This window comes from Strix uralensis, chromosome 1 (genome assembly GCF_047716275.1).
Source record: "Strix uralensis isolate ZFMK-TIS-50842 chromosome 1, bStrUra1, whole genome shotgun sequence".
NCBI classification, from domain to species: domain Eukaryota; kingdom Metazoa; phylum Chordata; class Aves; order Strigiformes; family Strigidae; genus Strix; species Strix uralensis.
In genome coordinates this window covers 126,809,002-126,834,332 of record NC_133972.1, presented here as the reverse complement: position 1 = coordinate 126,834,332, position 25,331 = coordinate 126,809,002, and the positions used below count along the sequence as shown (strand labels likewise).

At 41.6% G+C, this 25,331-nt stretch overlaps 1 protein-coding gene across 1 annotated transcript; it reads right to left on the bottom strand.

Annotated features, from left to right (window-relative positions):
- Nucleotides 1–3,059: 3,059 nt before the first annotated feature.
- On the bottom strand, nucleotides 3,060–4,450 carry LOC141939333 (cation channel sperm-associated auxiliary subunit delta-like). The gene is given in 4 exon segments (XM_074858917.1): nucleotides 3,060–3,071; nucleotides 3,416–3,871; nucleotides 3,874–3,990; nucleotides 3,992–4,450. Coding segments are annotated over 4 exon segments (1,044 nt in total).
- Nucleotides 4,451–25,331: the final 20,881 nt, after the last annotated feature.

Below are 25,331 nucleotides of genomic sequence, written 5' to 3'. Positions count from 1 at the left end.
CTAATTGGCACTGGTTCTTTCCATGGTATGTTGCTGATGATGCATATTGTGATGTGTAAAAAGCATGGAGTTATTAATGTAGTCATTGGCATGTCAGAACAGAAGTTTGTTATGTGATTGCTGAGGTGAGGAGCTAGCCTGGTGATAAAGCTAAACTGGCTCCTTAATGAATTATCACATAGAAAAGGATGTATGCCCATGTGTTGGACCCACAGACATGAAAAACAGTTGTATTGAAAAGAAAATTATCTGGTCTTTCTATTGGGCAAGTAAGTCTCTTTGCAAAGGCTGGAACTGCTCTTTCAGAAGAATCCCCTGAAATGGCTATAAGGCACAAGAGCATCCGAATGCATCTGTCACAACAATGTTACAGCTCAGAGTAGATCAAAATATTGCATCTTACTTTGAGAGAGAGTGCTAGAAAAAGCCCTCAAATTACTAGATCCAGGGGATCTTTGTTGTTTTTAGCTATCTGATGAATTTTCATTTTCTACTACTTCTGTAACAGAACCATGAAACTTGCCAAGCTGGGTTTTTTGGCAAAAAGCAAAATGCCCAGTTTCATTCTGGGCATGGTGGGGAACTTGGGAATAATGTAGTCTTGTATTACATAAACCACAGAAATAATTCCATACATTACTAAAAAAAAAAAAAGCTTTTTATTTGAGCTGTCACCAGCAAACTTGCTCCTGAAATGAGATGAATTCTGCCATCAATTTCATACTTAAGGGCATACACTACTCCATCCTGTGCTATGGGTATTCAGGTGATCCTAGGCTGCTTTACCAAAAATTGGTAAAATGCTACACTGGCAGATTACTGTTTTGTGCAATGTGAATCTGGAGTAATAAGGTTTTATAGTGCCTTCAGCAGGCTGTGAATGTGATGTAGAAAGCATGCAACACTTATGAAGGCATAGTTTGTGAATGGAGAGAGTATCAATCCATACAGCTGATGACTTCCATCACTTCCTTAAGCTTGAGATGGATATTTGGATCCATTGTGTATACGAATAAATGACATTCATAGTATGGCAGCTAAATTGTTTATTTACATGCTATTCTTGCACTTTCTTTAGTAATCCATCCAGCCTGTTCCCTCTCCTATAAAAGAGCGAAAATAATCTTCCTTGTTTAGTTTTCATGTGCACATTGAAGCAGGATGACTAATACACCATGTATTTGTAGTTTGCTTACAGAACTTGTATGCATTCATTAGCATGTGTGACTTGGGGCGGTATCTAGTGGTGTTCTTATATGAACTGTCACATCTCCGAAGTACTTACAATTAAAGCAGTTTAAGAATATTAGGGAAGAATGCCACCTGGAGGTAACAGAAGTGAATAGGTGCCCGAGTGGTACAAAAATTCAGCTTAAGTTGCTTTCAGAGTTGTGTATTGACACTATCTGACAAGGGTGCTGAGAAAGCTGCCTGTCGTGAGGAGACTGAGGGAGTGTAGAAAGTGCTCAGAGGGAACAAGCTGAGTATGTCTCATGAAAGAGCAATAGTAAAATAGAGGAAGGAGAAAGAGAGGAAGAGTTGGACAGAGCTTTCCAAGTGAAAGCTGAGGCCCTTCACTGTAATGAAAAATAAGGATGATGTCCAGATGGTGCCTGTAGGCAGAGTGATTACCAAGGCAATGAACTCAACTGCTGCTCTTGTGAACCAAGAGGACTAAAATTTGGCTTTTAAAAAGACGATTGCTGTCATTCAGGCAAACCTAGTGAAAGCACCAATGAAAAGGAAGGGACAGATAGAGAAACTGTGGGAAGGAGAGGAATGGGATCTCAGTCTGAGACCAGGCAAGAAGGAAGGAACTGAGCAGAGCAGCAGAAGGGAAAGCCCCAGGAGACAACAGTCAATACCCATTCGCAAAAAGTGTTTAGAAGTCTGCGTGTATCTTGAAGGTGCATCTGATTTGTTGTTCAGGCTCTCAATCACTAATTCTGGAGTAATTATATTTGGTGGTTACTAAAAAAGATGAAACCTTTAATTATTTTGTGGGCAAACAAAGACTGTTTTTAATGACTCATATACAGTTAGACTGGTCACTAGTCTAGCAGAAAGAATGCCAAGAATCTCCTATGTAAGCTTCACAAAGAGGCTTCATTGTGTGCTTCAGTTATTTTACCTCGAGGGATATTTCTTTAACTTCTCTTACTGTTCTAGGAGGTGACTATGATGTTATAGCAGGATCTTGTGCCTTTTCTGGTCTCAGTCATCAATCCCCATCTAACTTCCCCAAAATAGTAGAAATCATAATAAATGCAGTATTCCTCTTGAATTGTGTGCTTTATTTTATAATATTTTTAGAAGGACTGGTTATGCTGATATAGCTGTGGAGTTTTCAGAACTTGTTGCCTCATCTAAATTTGTAAACTCTTCTATATGTCAAAACTGGAAAAATAGTCTTAGCTTTAAATTAAAGTTTAAATTATTTAGGATAAAAACTCATCTTTAATGTTTTTATCTTAAACTATCTTATTTAAATCCTGTTTAAACATTCTGTGTAATGGAATAAGGCCTTAACTAGCAATAAATATGTCATATATATTGCAAATTCACAGGACTCTAAAATAGTTGTCTGAAATAGTTTATAGCAAAAGCAGTCTAACTTCCAGACAAATTAGTCTAACAACTAATTGTTGTCTAACTTCCAGACAAAATAGCCATTTCCTTCCTATTGTGGTTGGTTTAATTTTGATTGACTGCTACTGTCTTATTAGGAAAATGTCTACGAAATTACTTGAAATACATAAAAAGTCCATCCATACAATGGATTTAGAATTCTGCAGAATGCTGGGCTTTCACAGTACAGTTAAGACAGGTATATTCTCCTGATACTGAGCATTCAAGTTTGGAAGTTTGGAGATAATTGGTCTTTGTCACACAGCCTGGATTGATACTAATTAGTAAGAAATCCCCTGAAGTCCACTTAATTTAAAAGCTGTTCCTAAAATTAAATTTAAAAACTGCCATGTTTCTGAAATCATGCACTTGTACTGGAAAGACTTTTAAACTATCTCTACAGTAAAACAAGTAGAACTAGCCACATAGGGTCAGTGAAAAATCTAGAATGAAAGATGAGAAAAAAACCCATAAAACTATATTTTTCAATATAAAATAATAAAACTTGCTTTCTAATTAGAAAAAGGACATTAAGCCAGTTTTCTAGTTTCTCCATCACATTTTCATAAAAAGAAAAGAATTTTCATAAATAAAAGGGAACTTCTATAGTTAGGTTTCCCAGAGACTTCCAAAAATTCCACTCAAAATACTTTAACTTCTGTATCTCACTTTTTAGAGTGATAAATGAGATGGGGAGTATCTTGTAAAAATCAAAAGTAAAATCAGAAAGACTGTCAGTGATGCCCAAAAATGTAGGTAGTTTCAGGGAGAAGTACCATAGACGTACTGAGAAGGTTATGGATAAATTACAGTAACCGTAAAATGTATCCACTACCATGGCTTTAAAGATATCTAGACCATTACAGGGAGGAAAAATGATCTTATTTTTATCTCCATCAAGAACCTGATACTTGACTGAGGGCCATTTTCATTCAGGTCCATTTCTATCCCTACAGTTTATGTAGTTTCTTCTGGTCCATGCAGTATGTGGATCTGGAGACTCCTGTTCCTCTAGCAAAGAAGTTCAATTTTGATGTTCAGAGATGCAGTTGGCATGATGCACAGTCAAAAGATAAGCATAGCTATGTATTTCATTTATCTCAAACAGAACAAATTCAGCAGGGAGATGCTCCTGAAATCTGTTGATTTCCTATAACTCAAAAACTGGCACCCAAGGATTTTTATAATGTAACAGAACAGGACAGCTCAGATTTGTAAAGCTATATTTGACCTGTAGAGCATCCTGCTTGTATATCTTGTAAGAAAGTGCAAGTCGTGTATGCTATGGCTGATTGTATAACTGAAATTATTTCTCAGTGCTGGTTCCTGAATGAGGCCTTTGTTACAGGCTGTCACCTTTTTTTACAATCCTGATGTGCTTTGTAGGTGGGCAGGACACTGCAACAAGTGCAGTCAGGGGAGCCACATCAGTACAGCTGACTGGGTTGTCAGGGATATCCATAGTGACAGTAGACATCTCTCCATCACGTACACCATCACAGAAGTCACTGTCTGCAAATCCAGAGAAATACTGCTGCTTCAGAACTATATACAAGAGGTGTTTGGTGTTTCCATCGTATGTAAATCTCACTTCTATTACATATGCACTGAAAGCCAGCACATAGGGGTTGCTCACTGTCACCAAGGGAGTGGACCTTTTGCTGGCTTGGGCACAAATACGGCCTTCAAAGTGACATTCATGCATGTCAATGTAATAGATCTTGTTCTGGAAGTCTCCCGTGAGCATCTCCACAGTGCAGGACTGCTGAGATCTCCAGACTGCTAACTGCAAGTTGAGCTTGCATTTATTGAAGTCAGTCATATGGCTGAGTGAAATTGTTAATCACAGGGCTGAGTAAGGTCAGCCACCCTCTTTCTTCAAACAACAACCCTCTGCTTTTCAAATCTATGCTCTCGTCCTTGGCAATGTGCACCATGCTAGTGACCCAGCCAATGCTTCCATAAAAGAGGTGTCTGTCCTGGGTTAAGGCTGCAATCTGGGAGCTGCTAGCAGTTACAAGTAAGAAACAGCTGTCAGGTGTTTTGAAAGTGCTTTGAAAGCTCTCTGAGGGTGTAACTGTCACTTCTTCTGTGATCAAGCCATTGTTGGCAGATATAAGCAAAGTATCTATTGTCCAAAGGATGATGAGACCCCTCAAGGCAAGATTCTAGATACTCCAAAGCTTAGCTGGGCCTTTGGGAAGGTGGTAGAGCTATGGTTGGACATAGGGCTGGTTTTGGTACCATTGCATCTAAAATAGGTCCCTGCTGCATTCCCTGCCTCATCTTCTTCACTTCTGTTGCTCAACAGGCCTGTCATGGCAACAGAAATGAAACTGTAGACACCAAAGCAGCACTCTCTGCTCTCTTGTACTGGTCTCAACATGTGTAAACATATAATCCCTGCCCTGCAAAAGGAAGAAGCGGCTGTCAGAGACTGAGCACCTGGTGTTGTAAGCAAAAGGTGTCCAGCTGAGCTCCTTGCACTGAGCATCTGCTCCTGCGTAGCAGCAATAGGTGTTTGAGAGTTCAGACCTGGGGGACATGACTCCCACTGATGGAACCCACCTGTCAAGGCTCTTGAAATACATGTAGACCCAGCTGTTGACCACCATCAAGACCCCATCCTTGTACACAAAAGTGATGGTGCTGACAATAGCTTCCTTGGCCTCAAGCTCTTTTGGGCATCCCAGCTGATGAAAATGATCTTCCCCAGGTACACAGCTGCCTTTGGCTTGCCCTGGCCATGCCTCTCACATGAGTGCTACAGGACCATGGGGCTGGCACCACAGTAGCTCACGTGGGTTCCTCTTGCCGGCTTCATGTTGTGGTCAAAATATATCAAGTATGCCAGCCACACGCGGCTGCAACCGGAGCCACCCCTGCAGCCCCACGAGCAGAATCACAGACACAGCTCGGCCACCAGGACCTGCCAGGACTAAAGCACCATGTCTTATAGCTGAGTGCCAGGGGTGGCAGCTGGCGTGGGGCTGGGGCTGCCCCAGGTGAGGCTGCATGGTGGTTAGCCCACTCCCCCCCCTGTCTGAGAGGCTTTTCTGCTAACACTTGTAGAGGGCAAAGATGGAAGAAGTGATGGCAATTACCCTGAGTGCTGCAGAAGCACTGGCTGCAGCAGCTGACTGGCGTGGGATGGGGGCCTGCTGAGGGGAGGAATTTTAAAATGAAGAGGAGCTGCCTTCAAGGGGGTTGTCTTCAATAGGTGGATTTCTTCACAGCCCTTCTCTGCCATTGCCTGAGCCCAGGGAAGTTATTTTCATTTAGCAGCTGCACTGTATGGCTTCATTTCTGGGTGGTGGTCAGCGGGTTTTTTTAACGTGAAATTAAATCTGCGTAAATATGTGATCCAAGCTTAGGTTTGGGTGCAGCCTTCTATGTCCCCTTGCAGGACAGCTGCTAACCATGGGTGCTGGGGGTTTGCATTCTGTCTCTCACGAGGTGACCTGAGGTGCGTCCCTCATTCGCTGATGCCCAAAGGGCACCAGCACTGTCCATCACCATGCCGTGCCTTTTGATCACATCTAGTGTTCAGATAGCAAAAAGGAACAGATACAGGTTAGAGACCTGCATGTCTAGATAGTGATTTTATCTGAATTATTGAGGGAGGAGGGGTACAGCCCACAACCACCCTTTTTGACTGGATCTTATGATGTTACCAGCTCTCCTTCAATCATCTGAAGCTTAAGCCTTGTCTAAAATAACCACTAGCTTGCACAGAAGATATTGGCGGTCCTTGGCAGTGTGGGGTGTTTCCCCCTCCCTCTCTCCAGCAGCAGCAGGGCAATGGTGCAGCAGGGCAAAGGTACAGCAGGCAGAGGGGAAAGAAGTGGCATTGCCCAACCTCATGGAACTGGGAGGTGGGACATGAGACAGGAGCGTTGTATACCTCTCCAGTTATGCAATAGTTTTCTCTCTGATACTGAGAAAGATAGTGGTTCTGTTACATCACTACTCTCATGTTTTCTTAAGGCAGTGGGAAGTTGGAAGATTGCTTGACTCTGCTATTGCCTACTGTGTTCACTGATCATTTTATCGACAGCTTTGTGAGATTTATCTACGTTGTCTTTAGTATTGAACTCCTGTCTCTGGTGCCATGGGAAACACATAGAAATTGCGTTGTTGAATATAGGTGATTGCTAAATTAAGAGTTGAGCACTGCTGCCATCTAGTGCTTTCTGCTGTTAAACGTCTGTTCTGTCTCATCAGTAAGTGGAGATACTTTTTTTCCTTCTCAGAGCCGGAGGTCAAAGCCAGCTACAGCCGAGACTGTGGGATCTAGGAGCCTCTTGGAGAGAGACGACTGGAGGAGCTGGCTATAGGAAAGAGCAGGAGGTCCTACTACTGGGGAGAATGTGGGATCTGGAGGTTGACCAAGCGACCCATCCATGTATGTTTGTATGCAAAGCAACTGGAGATGAGAAGATCTAAGGGTCAGCTGCTGCGTAGACTGAGCGTCTAAGTCCAGTTGCTGGAGGGATCCACAGAGTGTGTGTGTCTGTCTATATGTGTGTTGGGGTGAGCAAGAGAGCTCCTGTGTACCTGCAACTGGAGTAGGACTGCGAGCAGTGGGTGCTCACCTGTTTAGACACCTGCAGCTTGGGAGGAGACCAAAGATCCAGGGCAGCTACTGGGTAAACCAAGTCTCTAAAGGCACTTGCTGCGGTATCCATAGTGTCCTTCTGAGGGCGCGTGTGTAACTGGGAGCGAGGTGTCTGCATCAGCAAGTGGAATGGGGCTGCGGTCCTTGGGGCTTGGAATTGTTCACGTGTCAGCAACAGGGGAGTCCTGGGATCCAGGGGCCAACTACTGGGCAGCCTAAAGTGTGCGAGGCCAGCTGCTGGAGGGATCCACACTGTATGTATTTTCCACTAGCAGACCTTCATCCTGCTCAGTTATTTGTTTGTGTGACTGCTGTATTTTCTTTCTGTATTGATCAGTGGGGCTGGCCATGTGTCATATATATCATATGCATGTGTCCGTGTGTGTGCCTACTGGAAAAACGTGCTCAACCTCACTACTGTCCAAAGCCAGCAACATGGAGCTGCAGCAGCATGGCTTCTACCAGGACAGATTCAGCAACTCCTAACATCATTTCAGTATTATTCAGAACTTCAGGTAAAAGAAGCAGGGGGGGAAATAATGTAGGGAGAGATCAGTTCTATAATTAGAAACTTAGCAATAGAAGTGTTGGAGATCTATTTCTCTCCCACTGAGTCCTTACACAGAAAGCCAAACAATATTATTTATTATTCTTCGTGTCACAGGTCATAGATAAATATTACTGACTCTAAGGTTTCAAGACTTGAAGCTAACAAAGGAAATGAGCACCAATTCACTTTCAGTTTTGCCCATGACTGCTTTTCACTCAGATGCAAATTCTCTAGTGGCCTGTGCCTTGAAACATCATCTTTTCCGTAATGATGAGGATTATGTGTTTCTTGATTAATATGCTTTTAAAAACTTTAGTACTAGCTTTGTTTACTAAACAGTCTGGGACTCCTCCTGGAATTACATATCTTCCCTCAGGATAGGGAAGGTCCTTAAACTATGTCTATGGGTGTAATTTCTTGATGTTTTGGAAAAGTTCATAGTATTAGGAAGTGATACTATTTCTTGAAACAAACTCAATGACACTTTGATTTCACTTTTGAGATAGGATTTTGCTAAGTTCAGCAGTGGAATACAGAGGTTCAAGTTAACTGCTCTTTGGCAGTTGCTTACATTATGTGTTGCTCCATAAGGAGCACAGAAGGTGTCAATACAAAAATAGAAGAATTTTCATTTTCAATGTTTGGATTTGTTGACAGAGTTCCTGTTCAGTAGAAATAATACTCAATACCCACGGCCTGTGTGAGTCCCACTGCATTGGTTGCATTTTGAGCTGTTATCAAACAGATACTCTTTCCATGTGTGACACAGAACCATTTATGTATAGCATATTTGTTAAGATAAAAGATAAATACATTATTTTAGGTTGTGAGAAACATTCTTTCAGAGTGTTAGAGTGTAAAATACCTATGCCTTGAGGAGAAGGATAGTGTATAAATAGTATGATAAAAATGAAAAATAATTTTTTTTCCTTATTTAAACCTGAGGTCATAATAGCTACATAGTGCGAGGAAGCTCAGTAACATACCAAAGCTTTCTTACTGATCTAAAGCAAGTTTTCCTTCCACTGACTAAACCACAAAACCAACATTTCTATTATTCTTCAGTTGTAAAATGCAAGTACGGCTGCCTTACTGAAAGGAGTCACCCTGTCAGTGAGACTGCTTGGAGGAGAATGGAATCATATGTGGTATAATCACAGCTGTGCTCAGATTAATGGGGGCAGAATTCCTCATCAACTTTGTTCCCAAAGATAATCACAAAATATACAGCCAGGCTTCCAACTTTACTCAAAAGATTTAATTTTAAAGCTCATGTTCTAATTCATTATCTAGTGTGATATAGAGCTCTCTATACTAAAGTGTTATCTAGCCCAGGTATCAAAAGTCAGGTCTCTGAACTGCAGTGTAGAGATTCATGGATCTTTTTCACTTATTCTACTCTTACTCCAGTGAGATAAGGGATTATTTCTGAGTATATTAAAATATAAAGATGTTTGCAGTAATGGAAATCCACCGAGGGAACTTCAGCCTTTCTTCATATGCACATTGCCATTATTTCAGTCACTTGAAATCTTAATGTTTGCTGTCTTTTCAAAATTACCCTTGAATAATTTCATGGACAAAATTACTTCTATAGAGTAAAAACTAGACTGAAATGGAAGATAATAATTTTCTCAACACTTCTGTTTTTAAAACCATGAATGCTGATTAAATGTATTCCAGGACTGAGTGATTTCCTGATACCCTTTAAATCAAGATTTATTTACTATGCATTTCTATCGGTTTACAGGAGTAAATCATTAATTTGTAAAATGTCACTTGGCTAATGACTTCTGCTAATTGCTTTAGTGGTAGCTGAAAAAGTAAAAAATTAACATGGTTTAAAAAATGTTGCTTATGGACTATAGCAGTGTATAAATCAATTCCGCTGATGCTTGCAAATGTTATTCCTTTGGGTCTTCCTCTTTTTAAGTTAGAACAGATGTGGTGTTCTCCTCCTGATAGTTGTGGTGTAGTTCCTCACTCTGTTTCCTCCAGGATGATGAAAATTCTGGTCAAAAGAAAAAAAAAAAAAAGAAACTGTAACTGTAGATTTTTACTTACTGAAGGAAATAACTTAGTGATAGTCTTTAAACAAGTGCCCATGATCCCTAGGTATTTTGAAGCCCTAGGATGAAGGAGGTGTTTCTGTATGTTGAGGAGGTTGCAGAGGAAGTAACAGCCACTTCTGACCAAGAAAACAAATACTTTTTGAAATTCATAGGCAAAATATTTCTTTCTTCCTATCCTTGTGAAGAAACCATTAGGTGAAATGCCCAGCTTTTCCCCCTCTCCCTGCAGATGATACTGTCAGGGGCAGGCCAGAGGGAGAGACAAGAATGTGCTTGGGACATGGGCTCCACTTTTTGTAGCTGCTGACACCCAGGGTGATATTAGTGACGTTTGCTGTTGCAGCTAAAGCCTGAGCTCTTGGACCCAGATGATACTTTGAGACTCTCAGCTTTTTGTAATATGCACTGCTAGCTCTCATGATGTCAGGGCAACACTTGAAAATGTACCTGAAGAGTACCCAAAAGCTCTGCAGCCATAAGAAAAGTTTAAAATAATAATAAAAAAAAAAAAATTAAAAATCCCTCCCTATTGCAATGCCATGGGCAACTGAAGGGAGCTGCTGGAGAAAGGAAAGGGCAGTGGCAGCTCAGAGCACTTCTGGCTCTGCTTGGGAGGAACAGCAGGAGGCCTATGAGGGAAGACTACCCCAGAAAGTTTTCCTGCTGTGACAGAAGCAATTGAATGCATCAGTCAAGTTAAGGCGACAAGGCTCAGGAATCACAGCTAATACCGTTTTTCATTTTAACATCTGTCCTTAAAGAATCACAGTTTTTATTCTCCAGACCACAGAGGGGAGATGTCACTGCCTTGGAGGTTCATATTCTGTTTCTGGCTGCTTTTCAAATTCACTCTCTTCACCTGTAGGTCAAATGAGCCTTAAGCATTCTGGATGAATTGTATCCTCAGCTACACTAAAAACACTATTACGTTTAATTATTCTTTTATAGATACAAATTAGAGTAGAATGTTTCTTTAACTTATTGAAATGCCATTTAGAAGTATATGTATTTTTAGAGTAACATGTAGAACTTTTTCAATAACAGAACTGTAAAAGATTACAAGGAGATAGGGAATATTTTATTTTCCCTTGTCACCATATTTTGTCCTACCAGGTAAGAATTTTTTTTTCTGAAGCCGGAGTTCAGAAAACATGAGTGGGTGCTGAACATACTCCTCAGAAAAGGTTTCTTCTGTCCAAGACAATACTATAGTTTTGTTCGGTATGTTATGAAACTGGGTACTGGCTAGAATTTTTCTGAAGATGTGGTAGGTATTTTTAGCATTTTACAATATCCTTTCTGAGGGTGTGGAACTTGACATTGATGAAGATTGCCATAAAAATATGTTTATTTTCTTAGCATTGATAAATTCCCATTAAAAATGGGTAGTTTAAACCCCTTTCAGTGAAGGGCTTTGCATAGTGATATGCTTCTGTTACACAAGACAAATGAGAATGTGTGCATTAGAATGACAGTGGACATTTTTTATCATCTTGAACAGAATCTTTACAATGAAAACTCATAAATTCAAGTGTATAGGTTTGAAATGAACTGCCTTTATGTGAGTTGATGCTCTGCCTGAGCTGTCAGTGCTCTGTATCTCAGTGAGGACAGGGAAGTGCCAGCTTTGCAAAAGCCCTGCAGTGCCAAGCAGCTCTGGGAGAAGAGTATGGGAACAAGGACTCAGGCACCTGCTCTTTCACAGACCAACACACCTGCTTCAGCATCTTCAGGAGCAGATGGGACAGCAGTCCAGAAACCCCTGCTTGCTCAAAGAGCTATGTGCCTATGCTGTCTGGTGATAAATGAAGAGGGGACTGTGCTCTCTGTATTCTTAATTAGAGCAGTTTACCAAATAGAATTGTCTCCTGCAAGTATATTCGGTGCTGCTCATTATGAATGCCTTGCATCAACTATCTTAGTAAAAATCCTATATGCTGCTGTAGACTGTTAAGTTTGTTAAACAGGTAATTATTCTCATCAGGGGTGTTTAGTCAGATATAGCTACTTAAGGATGATAATACAATTTCAACATCGTGTTACTTATACAGTAGCTGTATGATGGCTGCATTGACCAATGTAGCATTTCCAAAGACACTGAAATGAGAAATAAATCCAACATTGACAGCAGTGCAGTGGGCACTGGCTCCTGGCTGAGGAGAAAAAAAGTCAATATCTTCATTTCAACCTGCTGCTTTTATGCATGAAGAGTACAAAACCAACTGTTTGACACACTACTCTGGTTTGACACTTGATACCACTGATTAATAGAATCTCTGTGTCTCTGAAATGAATCAAAATTTGCCATATTTCTTTAAGCAGCAAGGACAAAAATCCCCAAGCCCTTTTCGGTTCATGTTTTGTCAAAGTCAAGGGGAGATTTTTCTGAATAAAAATGAAATAAAATCTTTAGTTTTGGGCTACAAAGCAGACATGATCAAAACAAACCTAAAAATTACTGAAGGAGAAGTATTTTTACTGTGGCCCAGGCAGAAATCTGAGGCAGGCAGGTTTTGGGCAGAACTCCAAAAGGTGAAGGGGTAGACTGAGAACTGGGGGAGAAAGTGACTTTCTGGGTTCCTGGTATTCTCTGTTTACTACATGCAGAATGGAAAGAAAGGTGTCCCTGATTTTTCTTTCTTCTGTTTGTTTTTTTGTTTGTTCTTCTGGTAAACCACTAGCATTCCATCAAAGTATTACTTCATTTTAATCATCAGTGCAAATCAATCCAAATTCCCTGAATACTAATTGTTTAGGTCAAAAGTGACAACAAGGTTATATAGTTTCCTAGGAAACTCTTTGAAGGTGCTATTTTTGTGAGGGAAGAGGATGTTTCAGGTACATATTGTTATTTTGCCAGGAAGTGAATTTTGTTGAATCCTTCTGTGGAGATTTCAGCCAATTGCCAAGGTCCTGGAAGGACATAAAAGGAGAAGGCTCTATATGCTAATCTGTATGTTTTAATAATAAGATGACATTGTTTTGTAGTATCCTTTCACTTAGGACCCAGAATATGCAGTAGATGAAACACAGTGCAGCACTTGTGCTGAGGGGATTCCTACCTAGCAGGAAGAGTGTGGTAATAGGCAAAGGTGTACATAGGGGTACATTAGGAAGTATTTCTTTACAGAACAGGTTGTTAGGCGTTGGAATGGGCTGCCCAGGGAGGTGGTGGAGTCCCCATCCCTGGAGGTGTTTAAGAGTCGGGTCGACATAGCGCTGAGGGATATGGTGTAGTTGGGAACTGTCAGTGTTAGGTCAATGGTTGGACTAGATGGTCTTCAAGGTATTTTCCAACCTAGATGATTGTGTGATTCTGTGATACGAAGAACAGGCATATATGAAGAATGCAGCCTGAATCTCTAGGAAATTGCACAAGGATGCAAGCAAAAACTAAATTTGTGTGAACAGAGTTGTCCATGGCAGATAAAGGTAAGAAAAGGAAAGTCAAGGTTTATTAGAAGAGAGAGAAATTATTTGAGAAATGAAATATTATTGCCAGAATTAATATCCTAAATGCTGATGTAAAGGCCGAATGCTGGGCTTTATTTTGTACTATGGCTGCAGAATGAGACTCAAATGACAAAAAAACCTCCAAAACACAAAAGAAATGTATGATTAAACTGAGATCTGATACCCACGTGCAAATATGGGTATGACATTCCTCAGTATGACATTCCTCAGACAATATTGCTTGTGGGACTTAGGATCCTAGATAACATGCCATTGACAGCAACAGGTTTGACATTGGAGAAGTACTTCCAAGTGAAGGGCTGCTGATGTTCAGATACTGGCTCAAATACTGGCTCAAAGTAATAGCATGCACTAATACAGGACAGATGTGGATTCAGGCTGAAGAAACCCAAAAAGTCAGAGCACAGCCAGCATGACTGTCATTATGGAGCAGCATGTATGTATGTACACACACACAGTTGGAAGCAATATGAAAGCTAGAAGCAAGAATGTCCAGTCTACAAGGAACAATACAAAGGACATGTGAAGCAACCAATTTGTGTTTCAGCACTACAGCTACCCCAAGAAGAAAAAAAGCTACCCTGTATTGAGTAGGGATATTAGAAGCTACAATTAGGATGAATGATGTAATTAGCCTAGCCAAAAAGACACGTGCTGCAGGTGGCAGCTGTCAGCCATTCAACCGGTATTTTTTCAGTTAATGTTTTTAGAAGACTGACCAATTAATTTTCACCTGGATTGTTGAGCCATTTGCAGGGCAATCCCCACAGTCATGATAAACAGCAATATTTGACTGGAAATGCCAGATACATACGCTGAGAAATTTCTGAGATGAGGAGCAAACCTGAGCTATTGACTATATGTATTTAAAGAAACAGAACTGTTGTTAGGAGCAGAAAAGGGATATCACCTGCTTGTTGGGGAGTAAGGCTGGGCACAAATAATCACAGAATAACAGAAATTTTTTTTGAAGGAAGAAAGTCATGAGATGTATATAGTAAACTTAGACGTCTTACTGAGAAAAGTGGTCAGGAATGGAAAATGGAAAAGAAGTGGTAGCTCCAATTCAAACAACAGTAGCGAACAGTATTGCACTGCATCATACAGTTCAGCACTTAAGAGGAATCTGTGCAACGGTATTTCCTCCTGGGATCCAGAAAGGAGTGGGAAGAGAGTCAGCAATAAAGGCAGCCAGAATACTGATGTCAAAGGCAGACAGGCTCAGTTTGCCTTAGCAGTGTTTTAAAGCCATTCAAGGACATGCATGGTTTAGAAGGCCAAAACCGCCCAGCTGTGTCTAAAGCTCTGCTTTCTATTAGGTAGCATCCCCACGCAGCCTAAGGGAGGGATAGAGCAAGACCTGTTGGAGGAGCACCCCTTTAAAATGACAGTTGTGTTGCAAGAAAAGAACCTTGGATCAGAGGCTAACAGCCCTGTGTGAGCAGATCAAAGTCCCACTCCTACTAGCTCACCAAAACATCTCAAATTTGACGGCACAAGCAGCAATGGAGCCAAAATCCCCTGATGAAGGATTGTGATGTTAAACTTGGCTTCAGTGAGCAACTTTAATTTTGTTTTGGATTCAAGCTTCTTTATAGTTTTTTACAGGGATGTTTATTTGTGGTAGCTGGTAATTATTAAATCAGTCTGATTAGGATAGTATTTACACTAAAGCTGATGGATCTTTTGCTTTCCAGGAAGACAAGCTCTATTTAGTCGTGCCGCCCACAGCTCAATTCAATGGGAATGGTAGGCCTAGATTCATAGATGCATTTAGGCCCATAATATTAATTTATTTATTCATTGATACTTAGGTTATCTGGATTTTTAAAATTCCATTTTAATGATCAAAAATGGTGCACGATGAATCTTTTTTCTTAAATCGTTGCTATTTTATCTGTGTGAAGTTCTGTTTAGATTAAGATCCAATTTCAAATAAGAACGCACATGATTGTTAAACAAATTGTTTTAACAAATTGTTAAAAGATCTTGGAGTCTTCATGAAAACTGAATGAATAGGTTTCACTTTTCTGTGTATGTGACTGCAGGTTAGCCTTTGTTGCAGCTTTAGTCTACTTCATGGTAAATAATTTTCCTAATAAAGAATAAGTTAAGATTTATGAACATGGAGCCCTTTCATCTTCTTACCTAACAACTTTTGCATGAAAAAAATCATTATTTGTCTGTCTTATTTCTTATATTTTCTTTAACTATATTATAACAAAACTGATGTCTTTTATGATACTAGTGTTGCTTTGCACAAATATCATGGTTCTTATTGGCAGATTTGTTAAAGGTGTCTGCAGCAACAAAACAGGGCAACTTTCGATGAAGTGCCAAATGAAATTTTATTGCAATATTTTATGTCAGCAAAGTGTTTAACTTTATGAAGCACTGCAGAAAATGCTTCTGAGGTCATAACACATTTTCTCACTAATACCCTTCTAGATTATGCTATTTAAAAGTTTCTGCTGAATGTGGTCATATTCCCAAACTATATTGGTACATACTGATAGAGAAGAACAACTTTTAAAAATATGTTTTGTAGGCACACTTATTCCATTTCTTCCAATGCATATCTGGTGCTTTATCTTTTCAGGTGGGGCTTGGTTCTTTGTTTGTTTGTTTTTTATCTATCAAGCCCCTCTCTTCATCTTAGGATGCCTAAATGGTGCTTTGAAAATCTAGCTTTCTAAATTTTTTCATAGTACCTCAAAATCTTCAGTTTCTAAACTGCATGTTTCAGCAACTTTTCACATTATTCCAATCAAGAAAAAAAATTATGAGCACTGTTGAAAGATCCACACCAAATGATTCACTGAAGAATTTGTGGTAACACACAACCCTCTTCTGTGATAAGAAGGGCATTTTGCTCCACAATATTTATCACTCAGAGTGGATGCCTATGTATCTATAGGTCCTTTCATTCCACTTTGAACAATGTTGCATTGCAGTCTTTAAACAATAACATCTCTATATACCATAAAATATTGAGCTTAGAATTAACACATTTTGAATGAATGCCTGTGATGATGATATCAACCTTCTTTCTGGGTTTTTGTGGAGAATGTGTATATGCATATGGAGCTATGTAACCCCTGATGTCCAGGGAACCAGCAGGTCTCATTTCACATTGTGTTCATATGTGTAAGTAAGTCCAATAAAATCTTTAGCTGAAGACATTAAGAGCCTGATAAATAAAGAGCACTGAATATTTAAATACTCAGTATGTGCTGTTGCTATTACCACCATAAAACTGTATTTACTTCTGTAACCCCAGAAGCATCTCCTGGAATGGACTATTGCTGTGCAGGTATTTCCATCTGGTCCTCCTTCATTTCCTGAAGGGATGAGGAACAGTTATTCAAATACAACGTAAGCAGCCAAATTTCACCTTCTGCCTGCTGAAGTTTAATATGGAGAGGCAAGTAGTGACTGCTGAAGCTGCGGAGGCTGAGGAGGAAGCTACATGGCCCTCTGTGGCAGGAACAAGTACGAAAGGTTACTAAGGTAAGGAGAAGTAGTCTTGCAGATCAAGGAATCTGGGAAACCAGTGTGGAGGTACAGAAATGAACTGTTTAGCCTGTTTGTATTCTATGAACAGTGGCTAAAGAGTGCTTGCATATCTGCAAGGTGAAGGTCAGAAAGTGGTGATATTTTGGAGGCCAGTTAGATAGAGTTGGTCAAGGCAGAACAGTTTTCAGGTGTGTATTAGCTTTGAAAAAAAAGATTTAAGTTTTCTAGATGTGCTTGTACTTGGGAATGATATACTTTCCATAATTATGCTTGTAACAACAACCGTCTACGTGACTTCTTGCTTTGTAGGAACCAGAATAAGTTAATATAAATGCATATCTCAATGGAGGGAAAATAGAGAATGGAGAGAAGGCTTTGATTTGCATCCTCCGCTGTTTCACTATTATATTTTGATGGGAAAAAATCTGAACTCTAAAGAAAATATTTTCATTTTCTGGGTACAAAAATCTGCATAAGAATGGGTTTAGGTAGAGGGGTTTTTTTTAATTGGATTTTTTTTTTTTAAATTTCTTGGAAGTATATGGATAATTAGGAGCAGGAGTTTCAGCTCAGTCCTTGTGAATTGTGGCTTAGAAGACAGTCGGAAATGATGCCGTGTGGTTGGTGGTGTTGCTGACATGCCACCCTCCACCTCCCTCTGCTTCAGCGCCATGCATTGCTGTTTTGGGGCCAGTTTCTATTTGCAGAGACATTTTGGGTTCGGCTTGCGCTGAAGGTGTGACGGATCCAGCTGTGCTTGGTGCCAGATGTGGGTGTGGATGTGTGTGTGCTACTTCTATAGCTTTGTTGTGTTTGACCTGGTGGCCTCCCGTGGAGCCTGGGGAGGCTGGAAGAGGCTCCAGCAGACCCAGGGTATTTCTGCTCAGGTGCTTGTGGAGCCCTGGGTCCCTGCGGAGGCCCCTGGTTCCACCGCAATGGGCTTGAGGTGTGGGGAGCCCCAGAGCCCTTGGTGGCAACAGGGAGGGCCAAAGTCTGAATCAAGTGTGCTCTTTGGTTGGTATAATCAGAAAGGCTGATTCTTCACCTCTCTGTGCGCAGAAGATTTTGAAGGATGGGCTTTTAAGAAGTACTAAGAACACACCAGTTTTTATGCTGAAGAAAAAGGGGTTTGTATTGTTTTGGTCTGTGTTTTTTTTACCCCAGTGCTGTGGTGCCCAGGGTCGAGATTTCCCCTCAGCGAGACAGAACAGCTACAGCTCTAGGCGGCGTGTGTCACACCCTGCGGGTGTCACACCCGGCCCCCAGGGGGCAACTCCCCCCCCCCCGGCGGCTGGGGGTAAGCGGCGCCTCGACCGGCTGCGATCGGGCGGCTCTTGCCGGGGCCGCCGCCGCTGGGCGCTGCTCCCCCCGCAGCGGCCCGAGGACCCGCCGTGCCGCCTCGCTTGGCCGGAGCGCTGCAGCCGGGCTCTGCCTTGCTGAGGTCAGAGGGGGCAAGGGGGGGCCCGGGGGGCGGCGGGGCGCGGGGTCCCGGGACAGCGGGGGGCAGGGGCGGAGCGGGGTGCCGGTCGTGGAGACGGGGGGGAGGTGCCCGGCTCCCCAGTCCGCAGGGAAACCGGCGTGGGGCGCCGGCGCTGTCGGGGTTCAGGTGCTTGCAGGGGGCTCTAGGGCTCTCCGGGGGCACCTCCCGCCTTTCCTGCCCACGAATATGCCGGTGGCTCGCCCCCAGCAGCGCATCCCCTAACTGGCTTTTTGCAGGGATGGGACATTCAAACGCGGAATGCTTCAGGCCGGGGCTGTCGGAGCACTTACCCCGTGTCCGGACGTAGAGGGACCCGCGGGGGAGCGGAGCCCCGAGTGGGGCTGGGGTGTCCCTGGCCCGGCGTGCTGGAACTGCCCCCGCCGCCTCTGCGACCACCCTCACCCGCCCGGTGGCAGCTCCGCGGTGCTGCCGAGGTGTCAGGGGACCTCCACCGCTCCCTCGCCAGATGCGTTATGTTGGTGGGGTCGGTATGGACGCTATGGAGCTTTTGAACAGAGATGTTCCTCTTACGTATCTTCTCCGTTCGTGAACTGTTTGTTCCGTGTTGCCGTGATCGGAACGACAGTTCCGGGATTCAGGGAATTACAGGAAAACTGGAGATTGAATTCAAGTAGGCAACTATTCATTGACCAGACGCCAAAAGCTTGAACACATTATTTCTTAGGCTCTCAAGACATTAGGCAAAGAACAAAACCCTGGAATTTACTGTCTTGAAATCCCATGATCTAGAACAAGTTAAAAGACTCTTGGGGGCTGAACTGCATGAGTTTAGTGCTCCTGAGGTTGGTAGAAGGGCTGATTTAATTTATTCTTTTTGCAGTGGCTTTGAATATATATGTATTTTTAATGTATCGCTGCTTGTGACAGCTTAGAAAACTGGTTTTTTGAGTCTTTGAATATTTGTTAGCAAAGTTGAGATTTGATTAGCGAAGGTACAGGAGATGGATTTGTTCCTCATTTCTTCACCACCTCATAAACCGGTCACACTTTGACCTGAAACAGAAAATGTTTCTTAGCTATTAAACACATCTCAGCTGTGAGTTTCCAACTTGCTTTTTGTGAACGGCAAATCTAAATTCAGTTCAGATGAGTTCTGATGAAAAGAAAGTTAAACACCAGGAAGTGTGGGTTTATTCTCATAAAGTAATAGATAACTGCTTTTGATGTTTGTCTGCAGTCCAGCTTCAGTTTTTCACTGGTAGTCAGGAAATACATAATTTTTTGAATATGGACACTGCATAACACTGTGAGATGTGGCCTTTGTAGGTATTAGTGGCTTGTGGAGGTACCTCTGTTATCTTTGCTTTGGAACAAGTGGTTGCTGCCCTGTAAACAACCAGAAGGATTTGGAAATGCACTGTATGCCAAGACCGTTTAACAGTGATATTGCTAAGTGATTCTGAGCTGATTTGATTCCCGTATTTTCGAGAAGTTACAAGATGCTGGGGGAATATGGCAAATCCAACCATTTTTAGTTGACTAAGGTTGGTATCATCACAGCATTTGCATCCTTGGAAAAAGGCAAGATCTGTAGAGGCCAGTAATGCATATATTTTTAAACTATCTGGTAAAGACAAAGACCAGCAAAGTGTGAGTGCTGGCAATTGTGTCTACCTTGGCTTTTACTTCAACCTGTCGTATGGTAAAGGAATAATGTAACTTTTCTGAGCAGTATGTACTAACCTTTTTCTACACAGAAGCAAGATCTGTTGGGTGACAGTGAAAAATGTGGCAGCTGTGCACAACTACTCACACATTTGGGCAGACTTCCTCAGAACTCCAAAAAGGTTTATAGGCAGGGAGTCAGTTCAAAGTGTGTAACTACCAGGTGGTGGGATGCAAAGCCTTTGTCTGCCACATGTAGGGTGTGCATGGCCTCAGCCAGGTTCAGGATGCAACCAGGATGTTTTGTGAGCAGTTTTTTCGTTGAGGTTGGGGAACTGCAAATGATTCACCCTGGCAGAGAAACCAGCTTGTAAACCAGAGTATGGAATGAAACCACTATGTAAAGGAGAATTAGCTGAGGTGGCTAAAGACATTTGTTGAGGAGACAAAACCCAACGTTAAGCTATTCTCTCCTTTGCCTCACCATCCTTCTCCCCAAACTGAGCAAGCAATTCTTCAAGAATAGATAAGAAAATACCTGGCAGAAGATATAATCCTGATGGGATTGTTTTTGCTGATTATGTATTACATGGTTTAATGTAGGTCTGTGGCAGGTTGCCTTTAGTGCCCTGTAGTGTTTCCCTGTGGTATTGTGCCTGGAATCACTGAAGTCTCAAGAACCTCTTAGAGCTCTAGAAACTGCCACTTGTGAGAAAAACCTTGAAGCAGCTTTCCAAGCATCCTGCAGGACCTCAGGGCTAACAAAAATATCACTTGAGACTTAAGAAATGCTCACTCCATATAGGAAGGAGCCTTCAGACAGCAAATGCCTCTAAGCCTGATGCCATGAAGAAGATCTGGGAGCTCTGTCAGAGTTGCCCTGCAGGAAGGTCATGGAGGGAGAGTTCTTTATAGTTTTCTCCTGTGCCTTGATGCAAGTCCTATAATGTCAAGATACTACAGCCAATAAAAAGTTTTAACAAGGGAATCTGAGGGAGAAGCCTGAAGAGATGTGTAATCTTCATACCTGGCTTTAAAGTACAAAAAGGTGCTAACTGGAATAAAAAATGCAAAATATGTCAGGTGGGCAAGAAGGTAGAGTAAGAAACAGCTACGAGAAACAGTTGAGGATAATGACAGACAGAAATAGTGCAGTTAGATGAAGGGATTGTACCTGGCCTTTTAAGAAGCTGGACAAGGTAAATGAGACAACAGAAATCCTTGATTATTTAAGTAAAGAGCTTGAGGGAGAAAACTGAATGTCTTAAGTCTTGGTGTAAAGCAAAGTCTTTTGAAGGGCTGATGGACTTGGCATGAGAGCAGTTGTGATTCAGCTACAGATGGGGAAGGATATTTCCTGGTCAGCAAAGATAGATGTGAAAGCATGCCTGAAGAACACCTAAGAAAACAGCTATAAGCTCCAAAGAAATGAGGAAAAATCACAAGGATAAAACATATGTCATCTGCTGAAAAATTACTCAGCAGGACAGGAAAGGATGGTTTTAAGAGACACTTTGCTGGGGTTGAACTAACGAGCGTTTGTTGTAAGTTTTCAGGTTTGATTTAGAGAGACATGACACGGACAGTAACCTTAGTAAATTTTGACTATCTAAAACCAGCCTGCAGTTTAATGTAGAGAAAGAGAAAAAGCTATGTATGTCAGGTATTGCTACCAGCCTGGTGATGGCAGTGCATGGGTGGCAGTTGGGACCTCACTTCTTGGGAATAAATCCACATCTTTCCCTCTGTGGAAGAGGATGCATAATGGGTTTCTGGTGGTTGTATGAAGGAGGTAGATGTGGCCCTAGACTGTGACAGACATTTCTGGTAAAATACTGGTACTGAGCTAACGGTGAAGTACAGTATGGTTTCATGGGAGTGGAAGATTGGTAGGCGCGGAGGACAGGCTAGTTCCACACCCTTCATAAATAGGTTAATCCTGGGACAGAAGAGACAGACAAAATGAACCTTTTGTCATTTTATTTGGAAATGGTAAATGGTGAGAATAACTGGCTCTGAAGAGGTGTGGATGGGTATCGTGGTCCTAAGAGACTTGTTAAACTAGAAGACAACTTTACCTTTGAGTGTTGCATAAGGAGTAAGAAATTTTACAAGCACATTGAGGACTGCCTAGCTAGCTATCACAGCTCAAGAAAGAAGTTTGGTAGTCCTAATGGTCATTTTTCTTTAACATCTGTTCAGTGTTTAGCAGCAATCAAAAAGAAAAAATGAAACAGAGAATTGATTATTTCACTATGCAGTTCCACAGTGTATTGGTACTGCTTGTGGTTCAGGTCTCTGCATCTGCAGAACTACGTAGCAGAACTAGAAAAGTAAAGATCAAAGTTATAGAAAAAAAATCCCTACAAGAAGGAACTTGCTTGTAACTCCCAGCCTCTGCCCTGTTTCTCAGTACTTTGTCTACCATTACTTTCTGTGGGCAAAATGCCAGAACAATGAAGCTTCTAGAGAGAACCGTCATTTATGAACTGATTTGCTGGTTTGAGGCTGTGGACCACTGAGCTGGGCCTGCTTCATATTTAATTTGTGCTTTCTGCAAGCGTCTTCAAATAATGCCTTCTGCGATTGTACAGACCGTACCAGATCCCTGTTGAGAACGGTCAGGTTTTCTTGTGGTGCTTCCCATCTCCTACACTTCAGGAACTTCTCCAGCCATGGCGGAACAGCAGTATGCAAAGGCAGCTTGGCTGTAGTGTGTGCCTAGTTAGTAAATGGGGTGATTTGGATGTTGGCATGCCCTTTATATTCATTTGGGTAAAGAACAGAAGACACTGCCGACTGCAGAGTTGAGTTTTGTCTCACTGGTAGTATTGGCACAGAGTAACTCTTGAGACATGATTGATATAGAAGGAAAAAAACAGCCCAGCAGGGCCTGTGAGTTAACTGCTCGTTTAGACAGGGATTTTTAAAAAAAGGTTTTAAAATGCCTTGCTGTTGAGAGAAAATGGGCTTGTTTGATGGGGCTGTGGGCACCTGTTTCTGCCTGTTCTCCAAGTGCTGCACAGTGTTTATCTGTCAGCAGTGTAACTGCTGGAAGGGATGGCAATTTGAGCAGTGCATGAGGTACTAATATTTATAACCCACTGTGTCTTTTAATGATCTCTGTTAAACATGGGGGAAAAAACTTTTGATGAAAGAGTGGAAAATCTATAAAACAACCCATTTCCAAAGCCACCAGTGACTGCAGAGAGATTCCAGTTTTTATAAACAGAACAAAAAAGCAAGCAGAACTTTTTTTGAGTTTGTGCCTGGTTAAGGAGCAGTGCCAGCGTAACAAGGATGTTATAGTGCATAACGAGACTGAATGGATGTAGTGAGAAAAATGTAAAGAGCAATTGACTGAAGGTGACTAACTCCAAAACTAAAATTTTGCATCTGTAGAGATGGCAGGTCCTGTTCCCTGGCATCTTCAAAAGCTTTCTGTATTCCTGGTTATTTTTTAAATGGACAACAAGAAGAAAGTGCAGCATGTCCTGCATTTCAACTTTGCTTTTGTTACTGGTTCAGATCAGGAAGAATATGAGTACATGCTTCAGAAACCTACCCAGTGTTTGTGAAGTAATTGGTAAGAACACATTGTTTTCCCCACGTGCAGTGACGTTCTTCAAAAATGTCCTGAGAGAGTTTCCATTATGGATTGAAATTCTTTCTTCTAGCTGTGTGATTCTGCATGGCCGGCTGGTGTGAGATCTATGAAAATTCATTTTGTTCCCCATGATACCTTTTTGTAATTTTTTTTTCCTAGGAAGAAATCTGTGGATAATGACTAACTCTTGGTTTTTAAGGAAGTCCTCAAAAATCGAGACATCGAAGTGAGAAAGCTCACAGCTATGTCAAGCATATTTGAGAGCAAACTGTTAAATACAATGTGAAATTTCTCTTGAAAATCTCTCTGGGAGAGTGGTTCAGAAAGAGTGACCTGAAGTCTAGCACATCACTTCTCCATGCAATGTCATGATGGCAGATTATATCCTATTACTTGCAGAGCAATTTGTGTACACCTCTTGAAAGCTCAAATCATGCTGGTGGGTGATAGAGGTGCAGCAAATTTGGCAATAAATGGGAGTCTTCAAGCTGCCACACTGAAATTATATGTGGGTTAGAGAAATATTAAAGATTGATAGAAACTACATTCTGTATCCTGTGGTGAGACCATAGCTCACTGATATCATAGGTTTGTGTGTTTGTGCCCCAGAAGGCTCCTTGTTGAATGCTGCCCTGGCCACTTGAGGGGTCCAGCTGGATGAGCAGAGGGGGAGAAGCCACAGATCTGTGTCTGTGGACTGCAGAGGTCATGGCCACAACTTTGAGAAGACTGACTGAAGGACAAAGTCCAGGATGCAGAAAAATGAAGCGTTGAGGGCCTAGAGAATATACCACCTAAAAGGAAGGAATGAAAAATATTGGAAAATGAGTTGTTTAGCTCAGAGGGAGAAGTAAGAGGGGGATATAACAGCATTTTATCTATTATTGCAAGGCTGTTGCAAAGAGGAAAGGGATAATACATTTTGGGGAGCCATCTTGGACAGGTCAGGAAGACATTAGGAAAAACTTTCTACCGGTAACATATTTATGAGCCTGGCAGAACACCAACACTGCCATGGGAGACTGTGGAGTGTCCCTTATCAGACACTTTAAAAAATGGGCCACAAAAGCATCTAGCAGGAAGGGCAAAACTAGAGCCCATCATGCTTTGTCATCCCGTGGATGAGATCCACACTGAACAAACAGAAGTTACGACCATTTCGGCAAAACCAGACAAACCCAAACCATAAGGCTTTTTGTGTGGAATGGGATGAGTGGTGATCTTCCAACTAGAATAAGTGATCATGGCATCGTACACAGGTTTTAGCTGAGTATGTGGGAAAGAATTTAGCCGGCCGAGCAAATGTTGGTCTCGTATCATACTTTTCTATTTCTCTGTTTTCTGTAATGTGAAAGCTTCTTATCTTTGTTTCTGATCAGTCATATGGGATGTTTATACGTGTGTGTATATATATAAAAATGCTTGATAAATCTGTATTCTCACTTGTGAAATAATAGATTTATTTTACACTTATTTTAGAACACTTTAAAAATAAATGAAGAAAAGTAGTGGAAAAGCAGTTTAAGTTTCCTGGTTCTGTGCTGGGAATATTAACTCTGAGAATGGAGCTGGACTCAATGCAAGAACCTCACATGAAGTCATACTTTGTGCTAGGGATACCTTTTGTGGTTAGTTTTATCACCATCTTTCCTAATAATACGTAAGAAGTCGGATAAGCCCAAATGCATAGGGGAGACCCCAGTCTTTGCTTTAAGGACATGGAGAAGTACAGTTCCAGAAACTCAAATGAATGATACAGA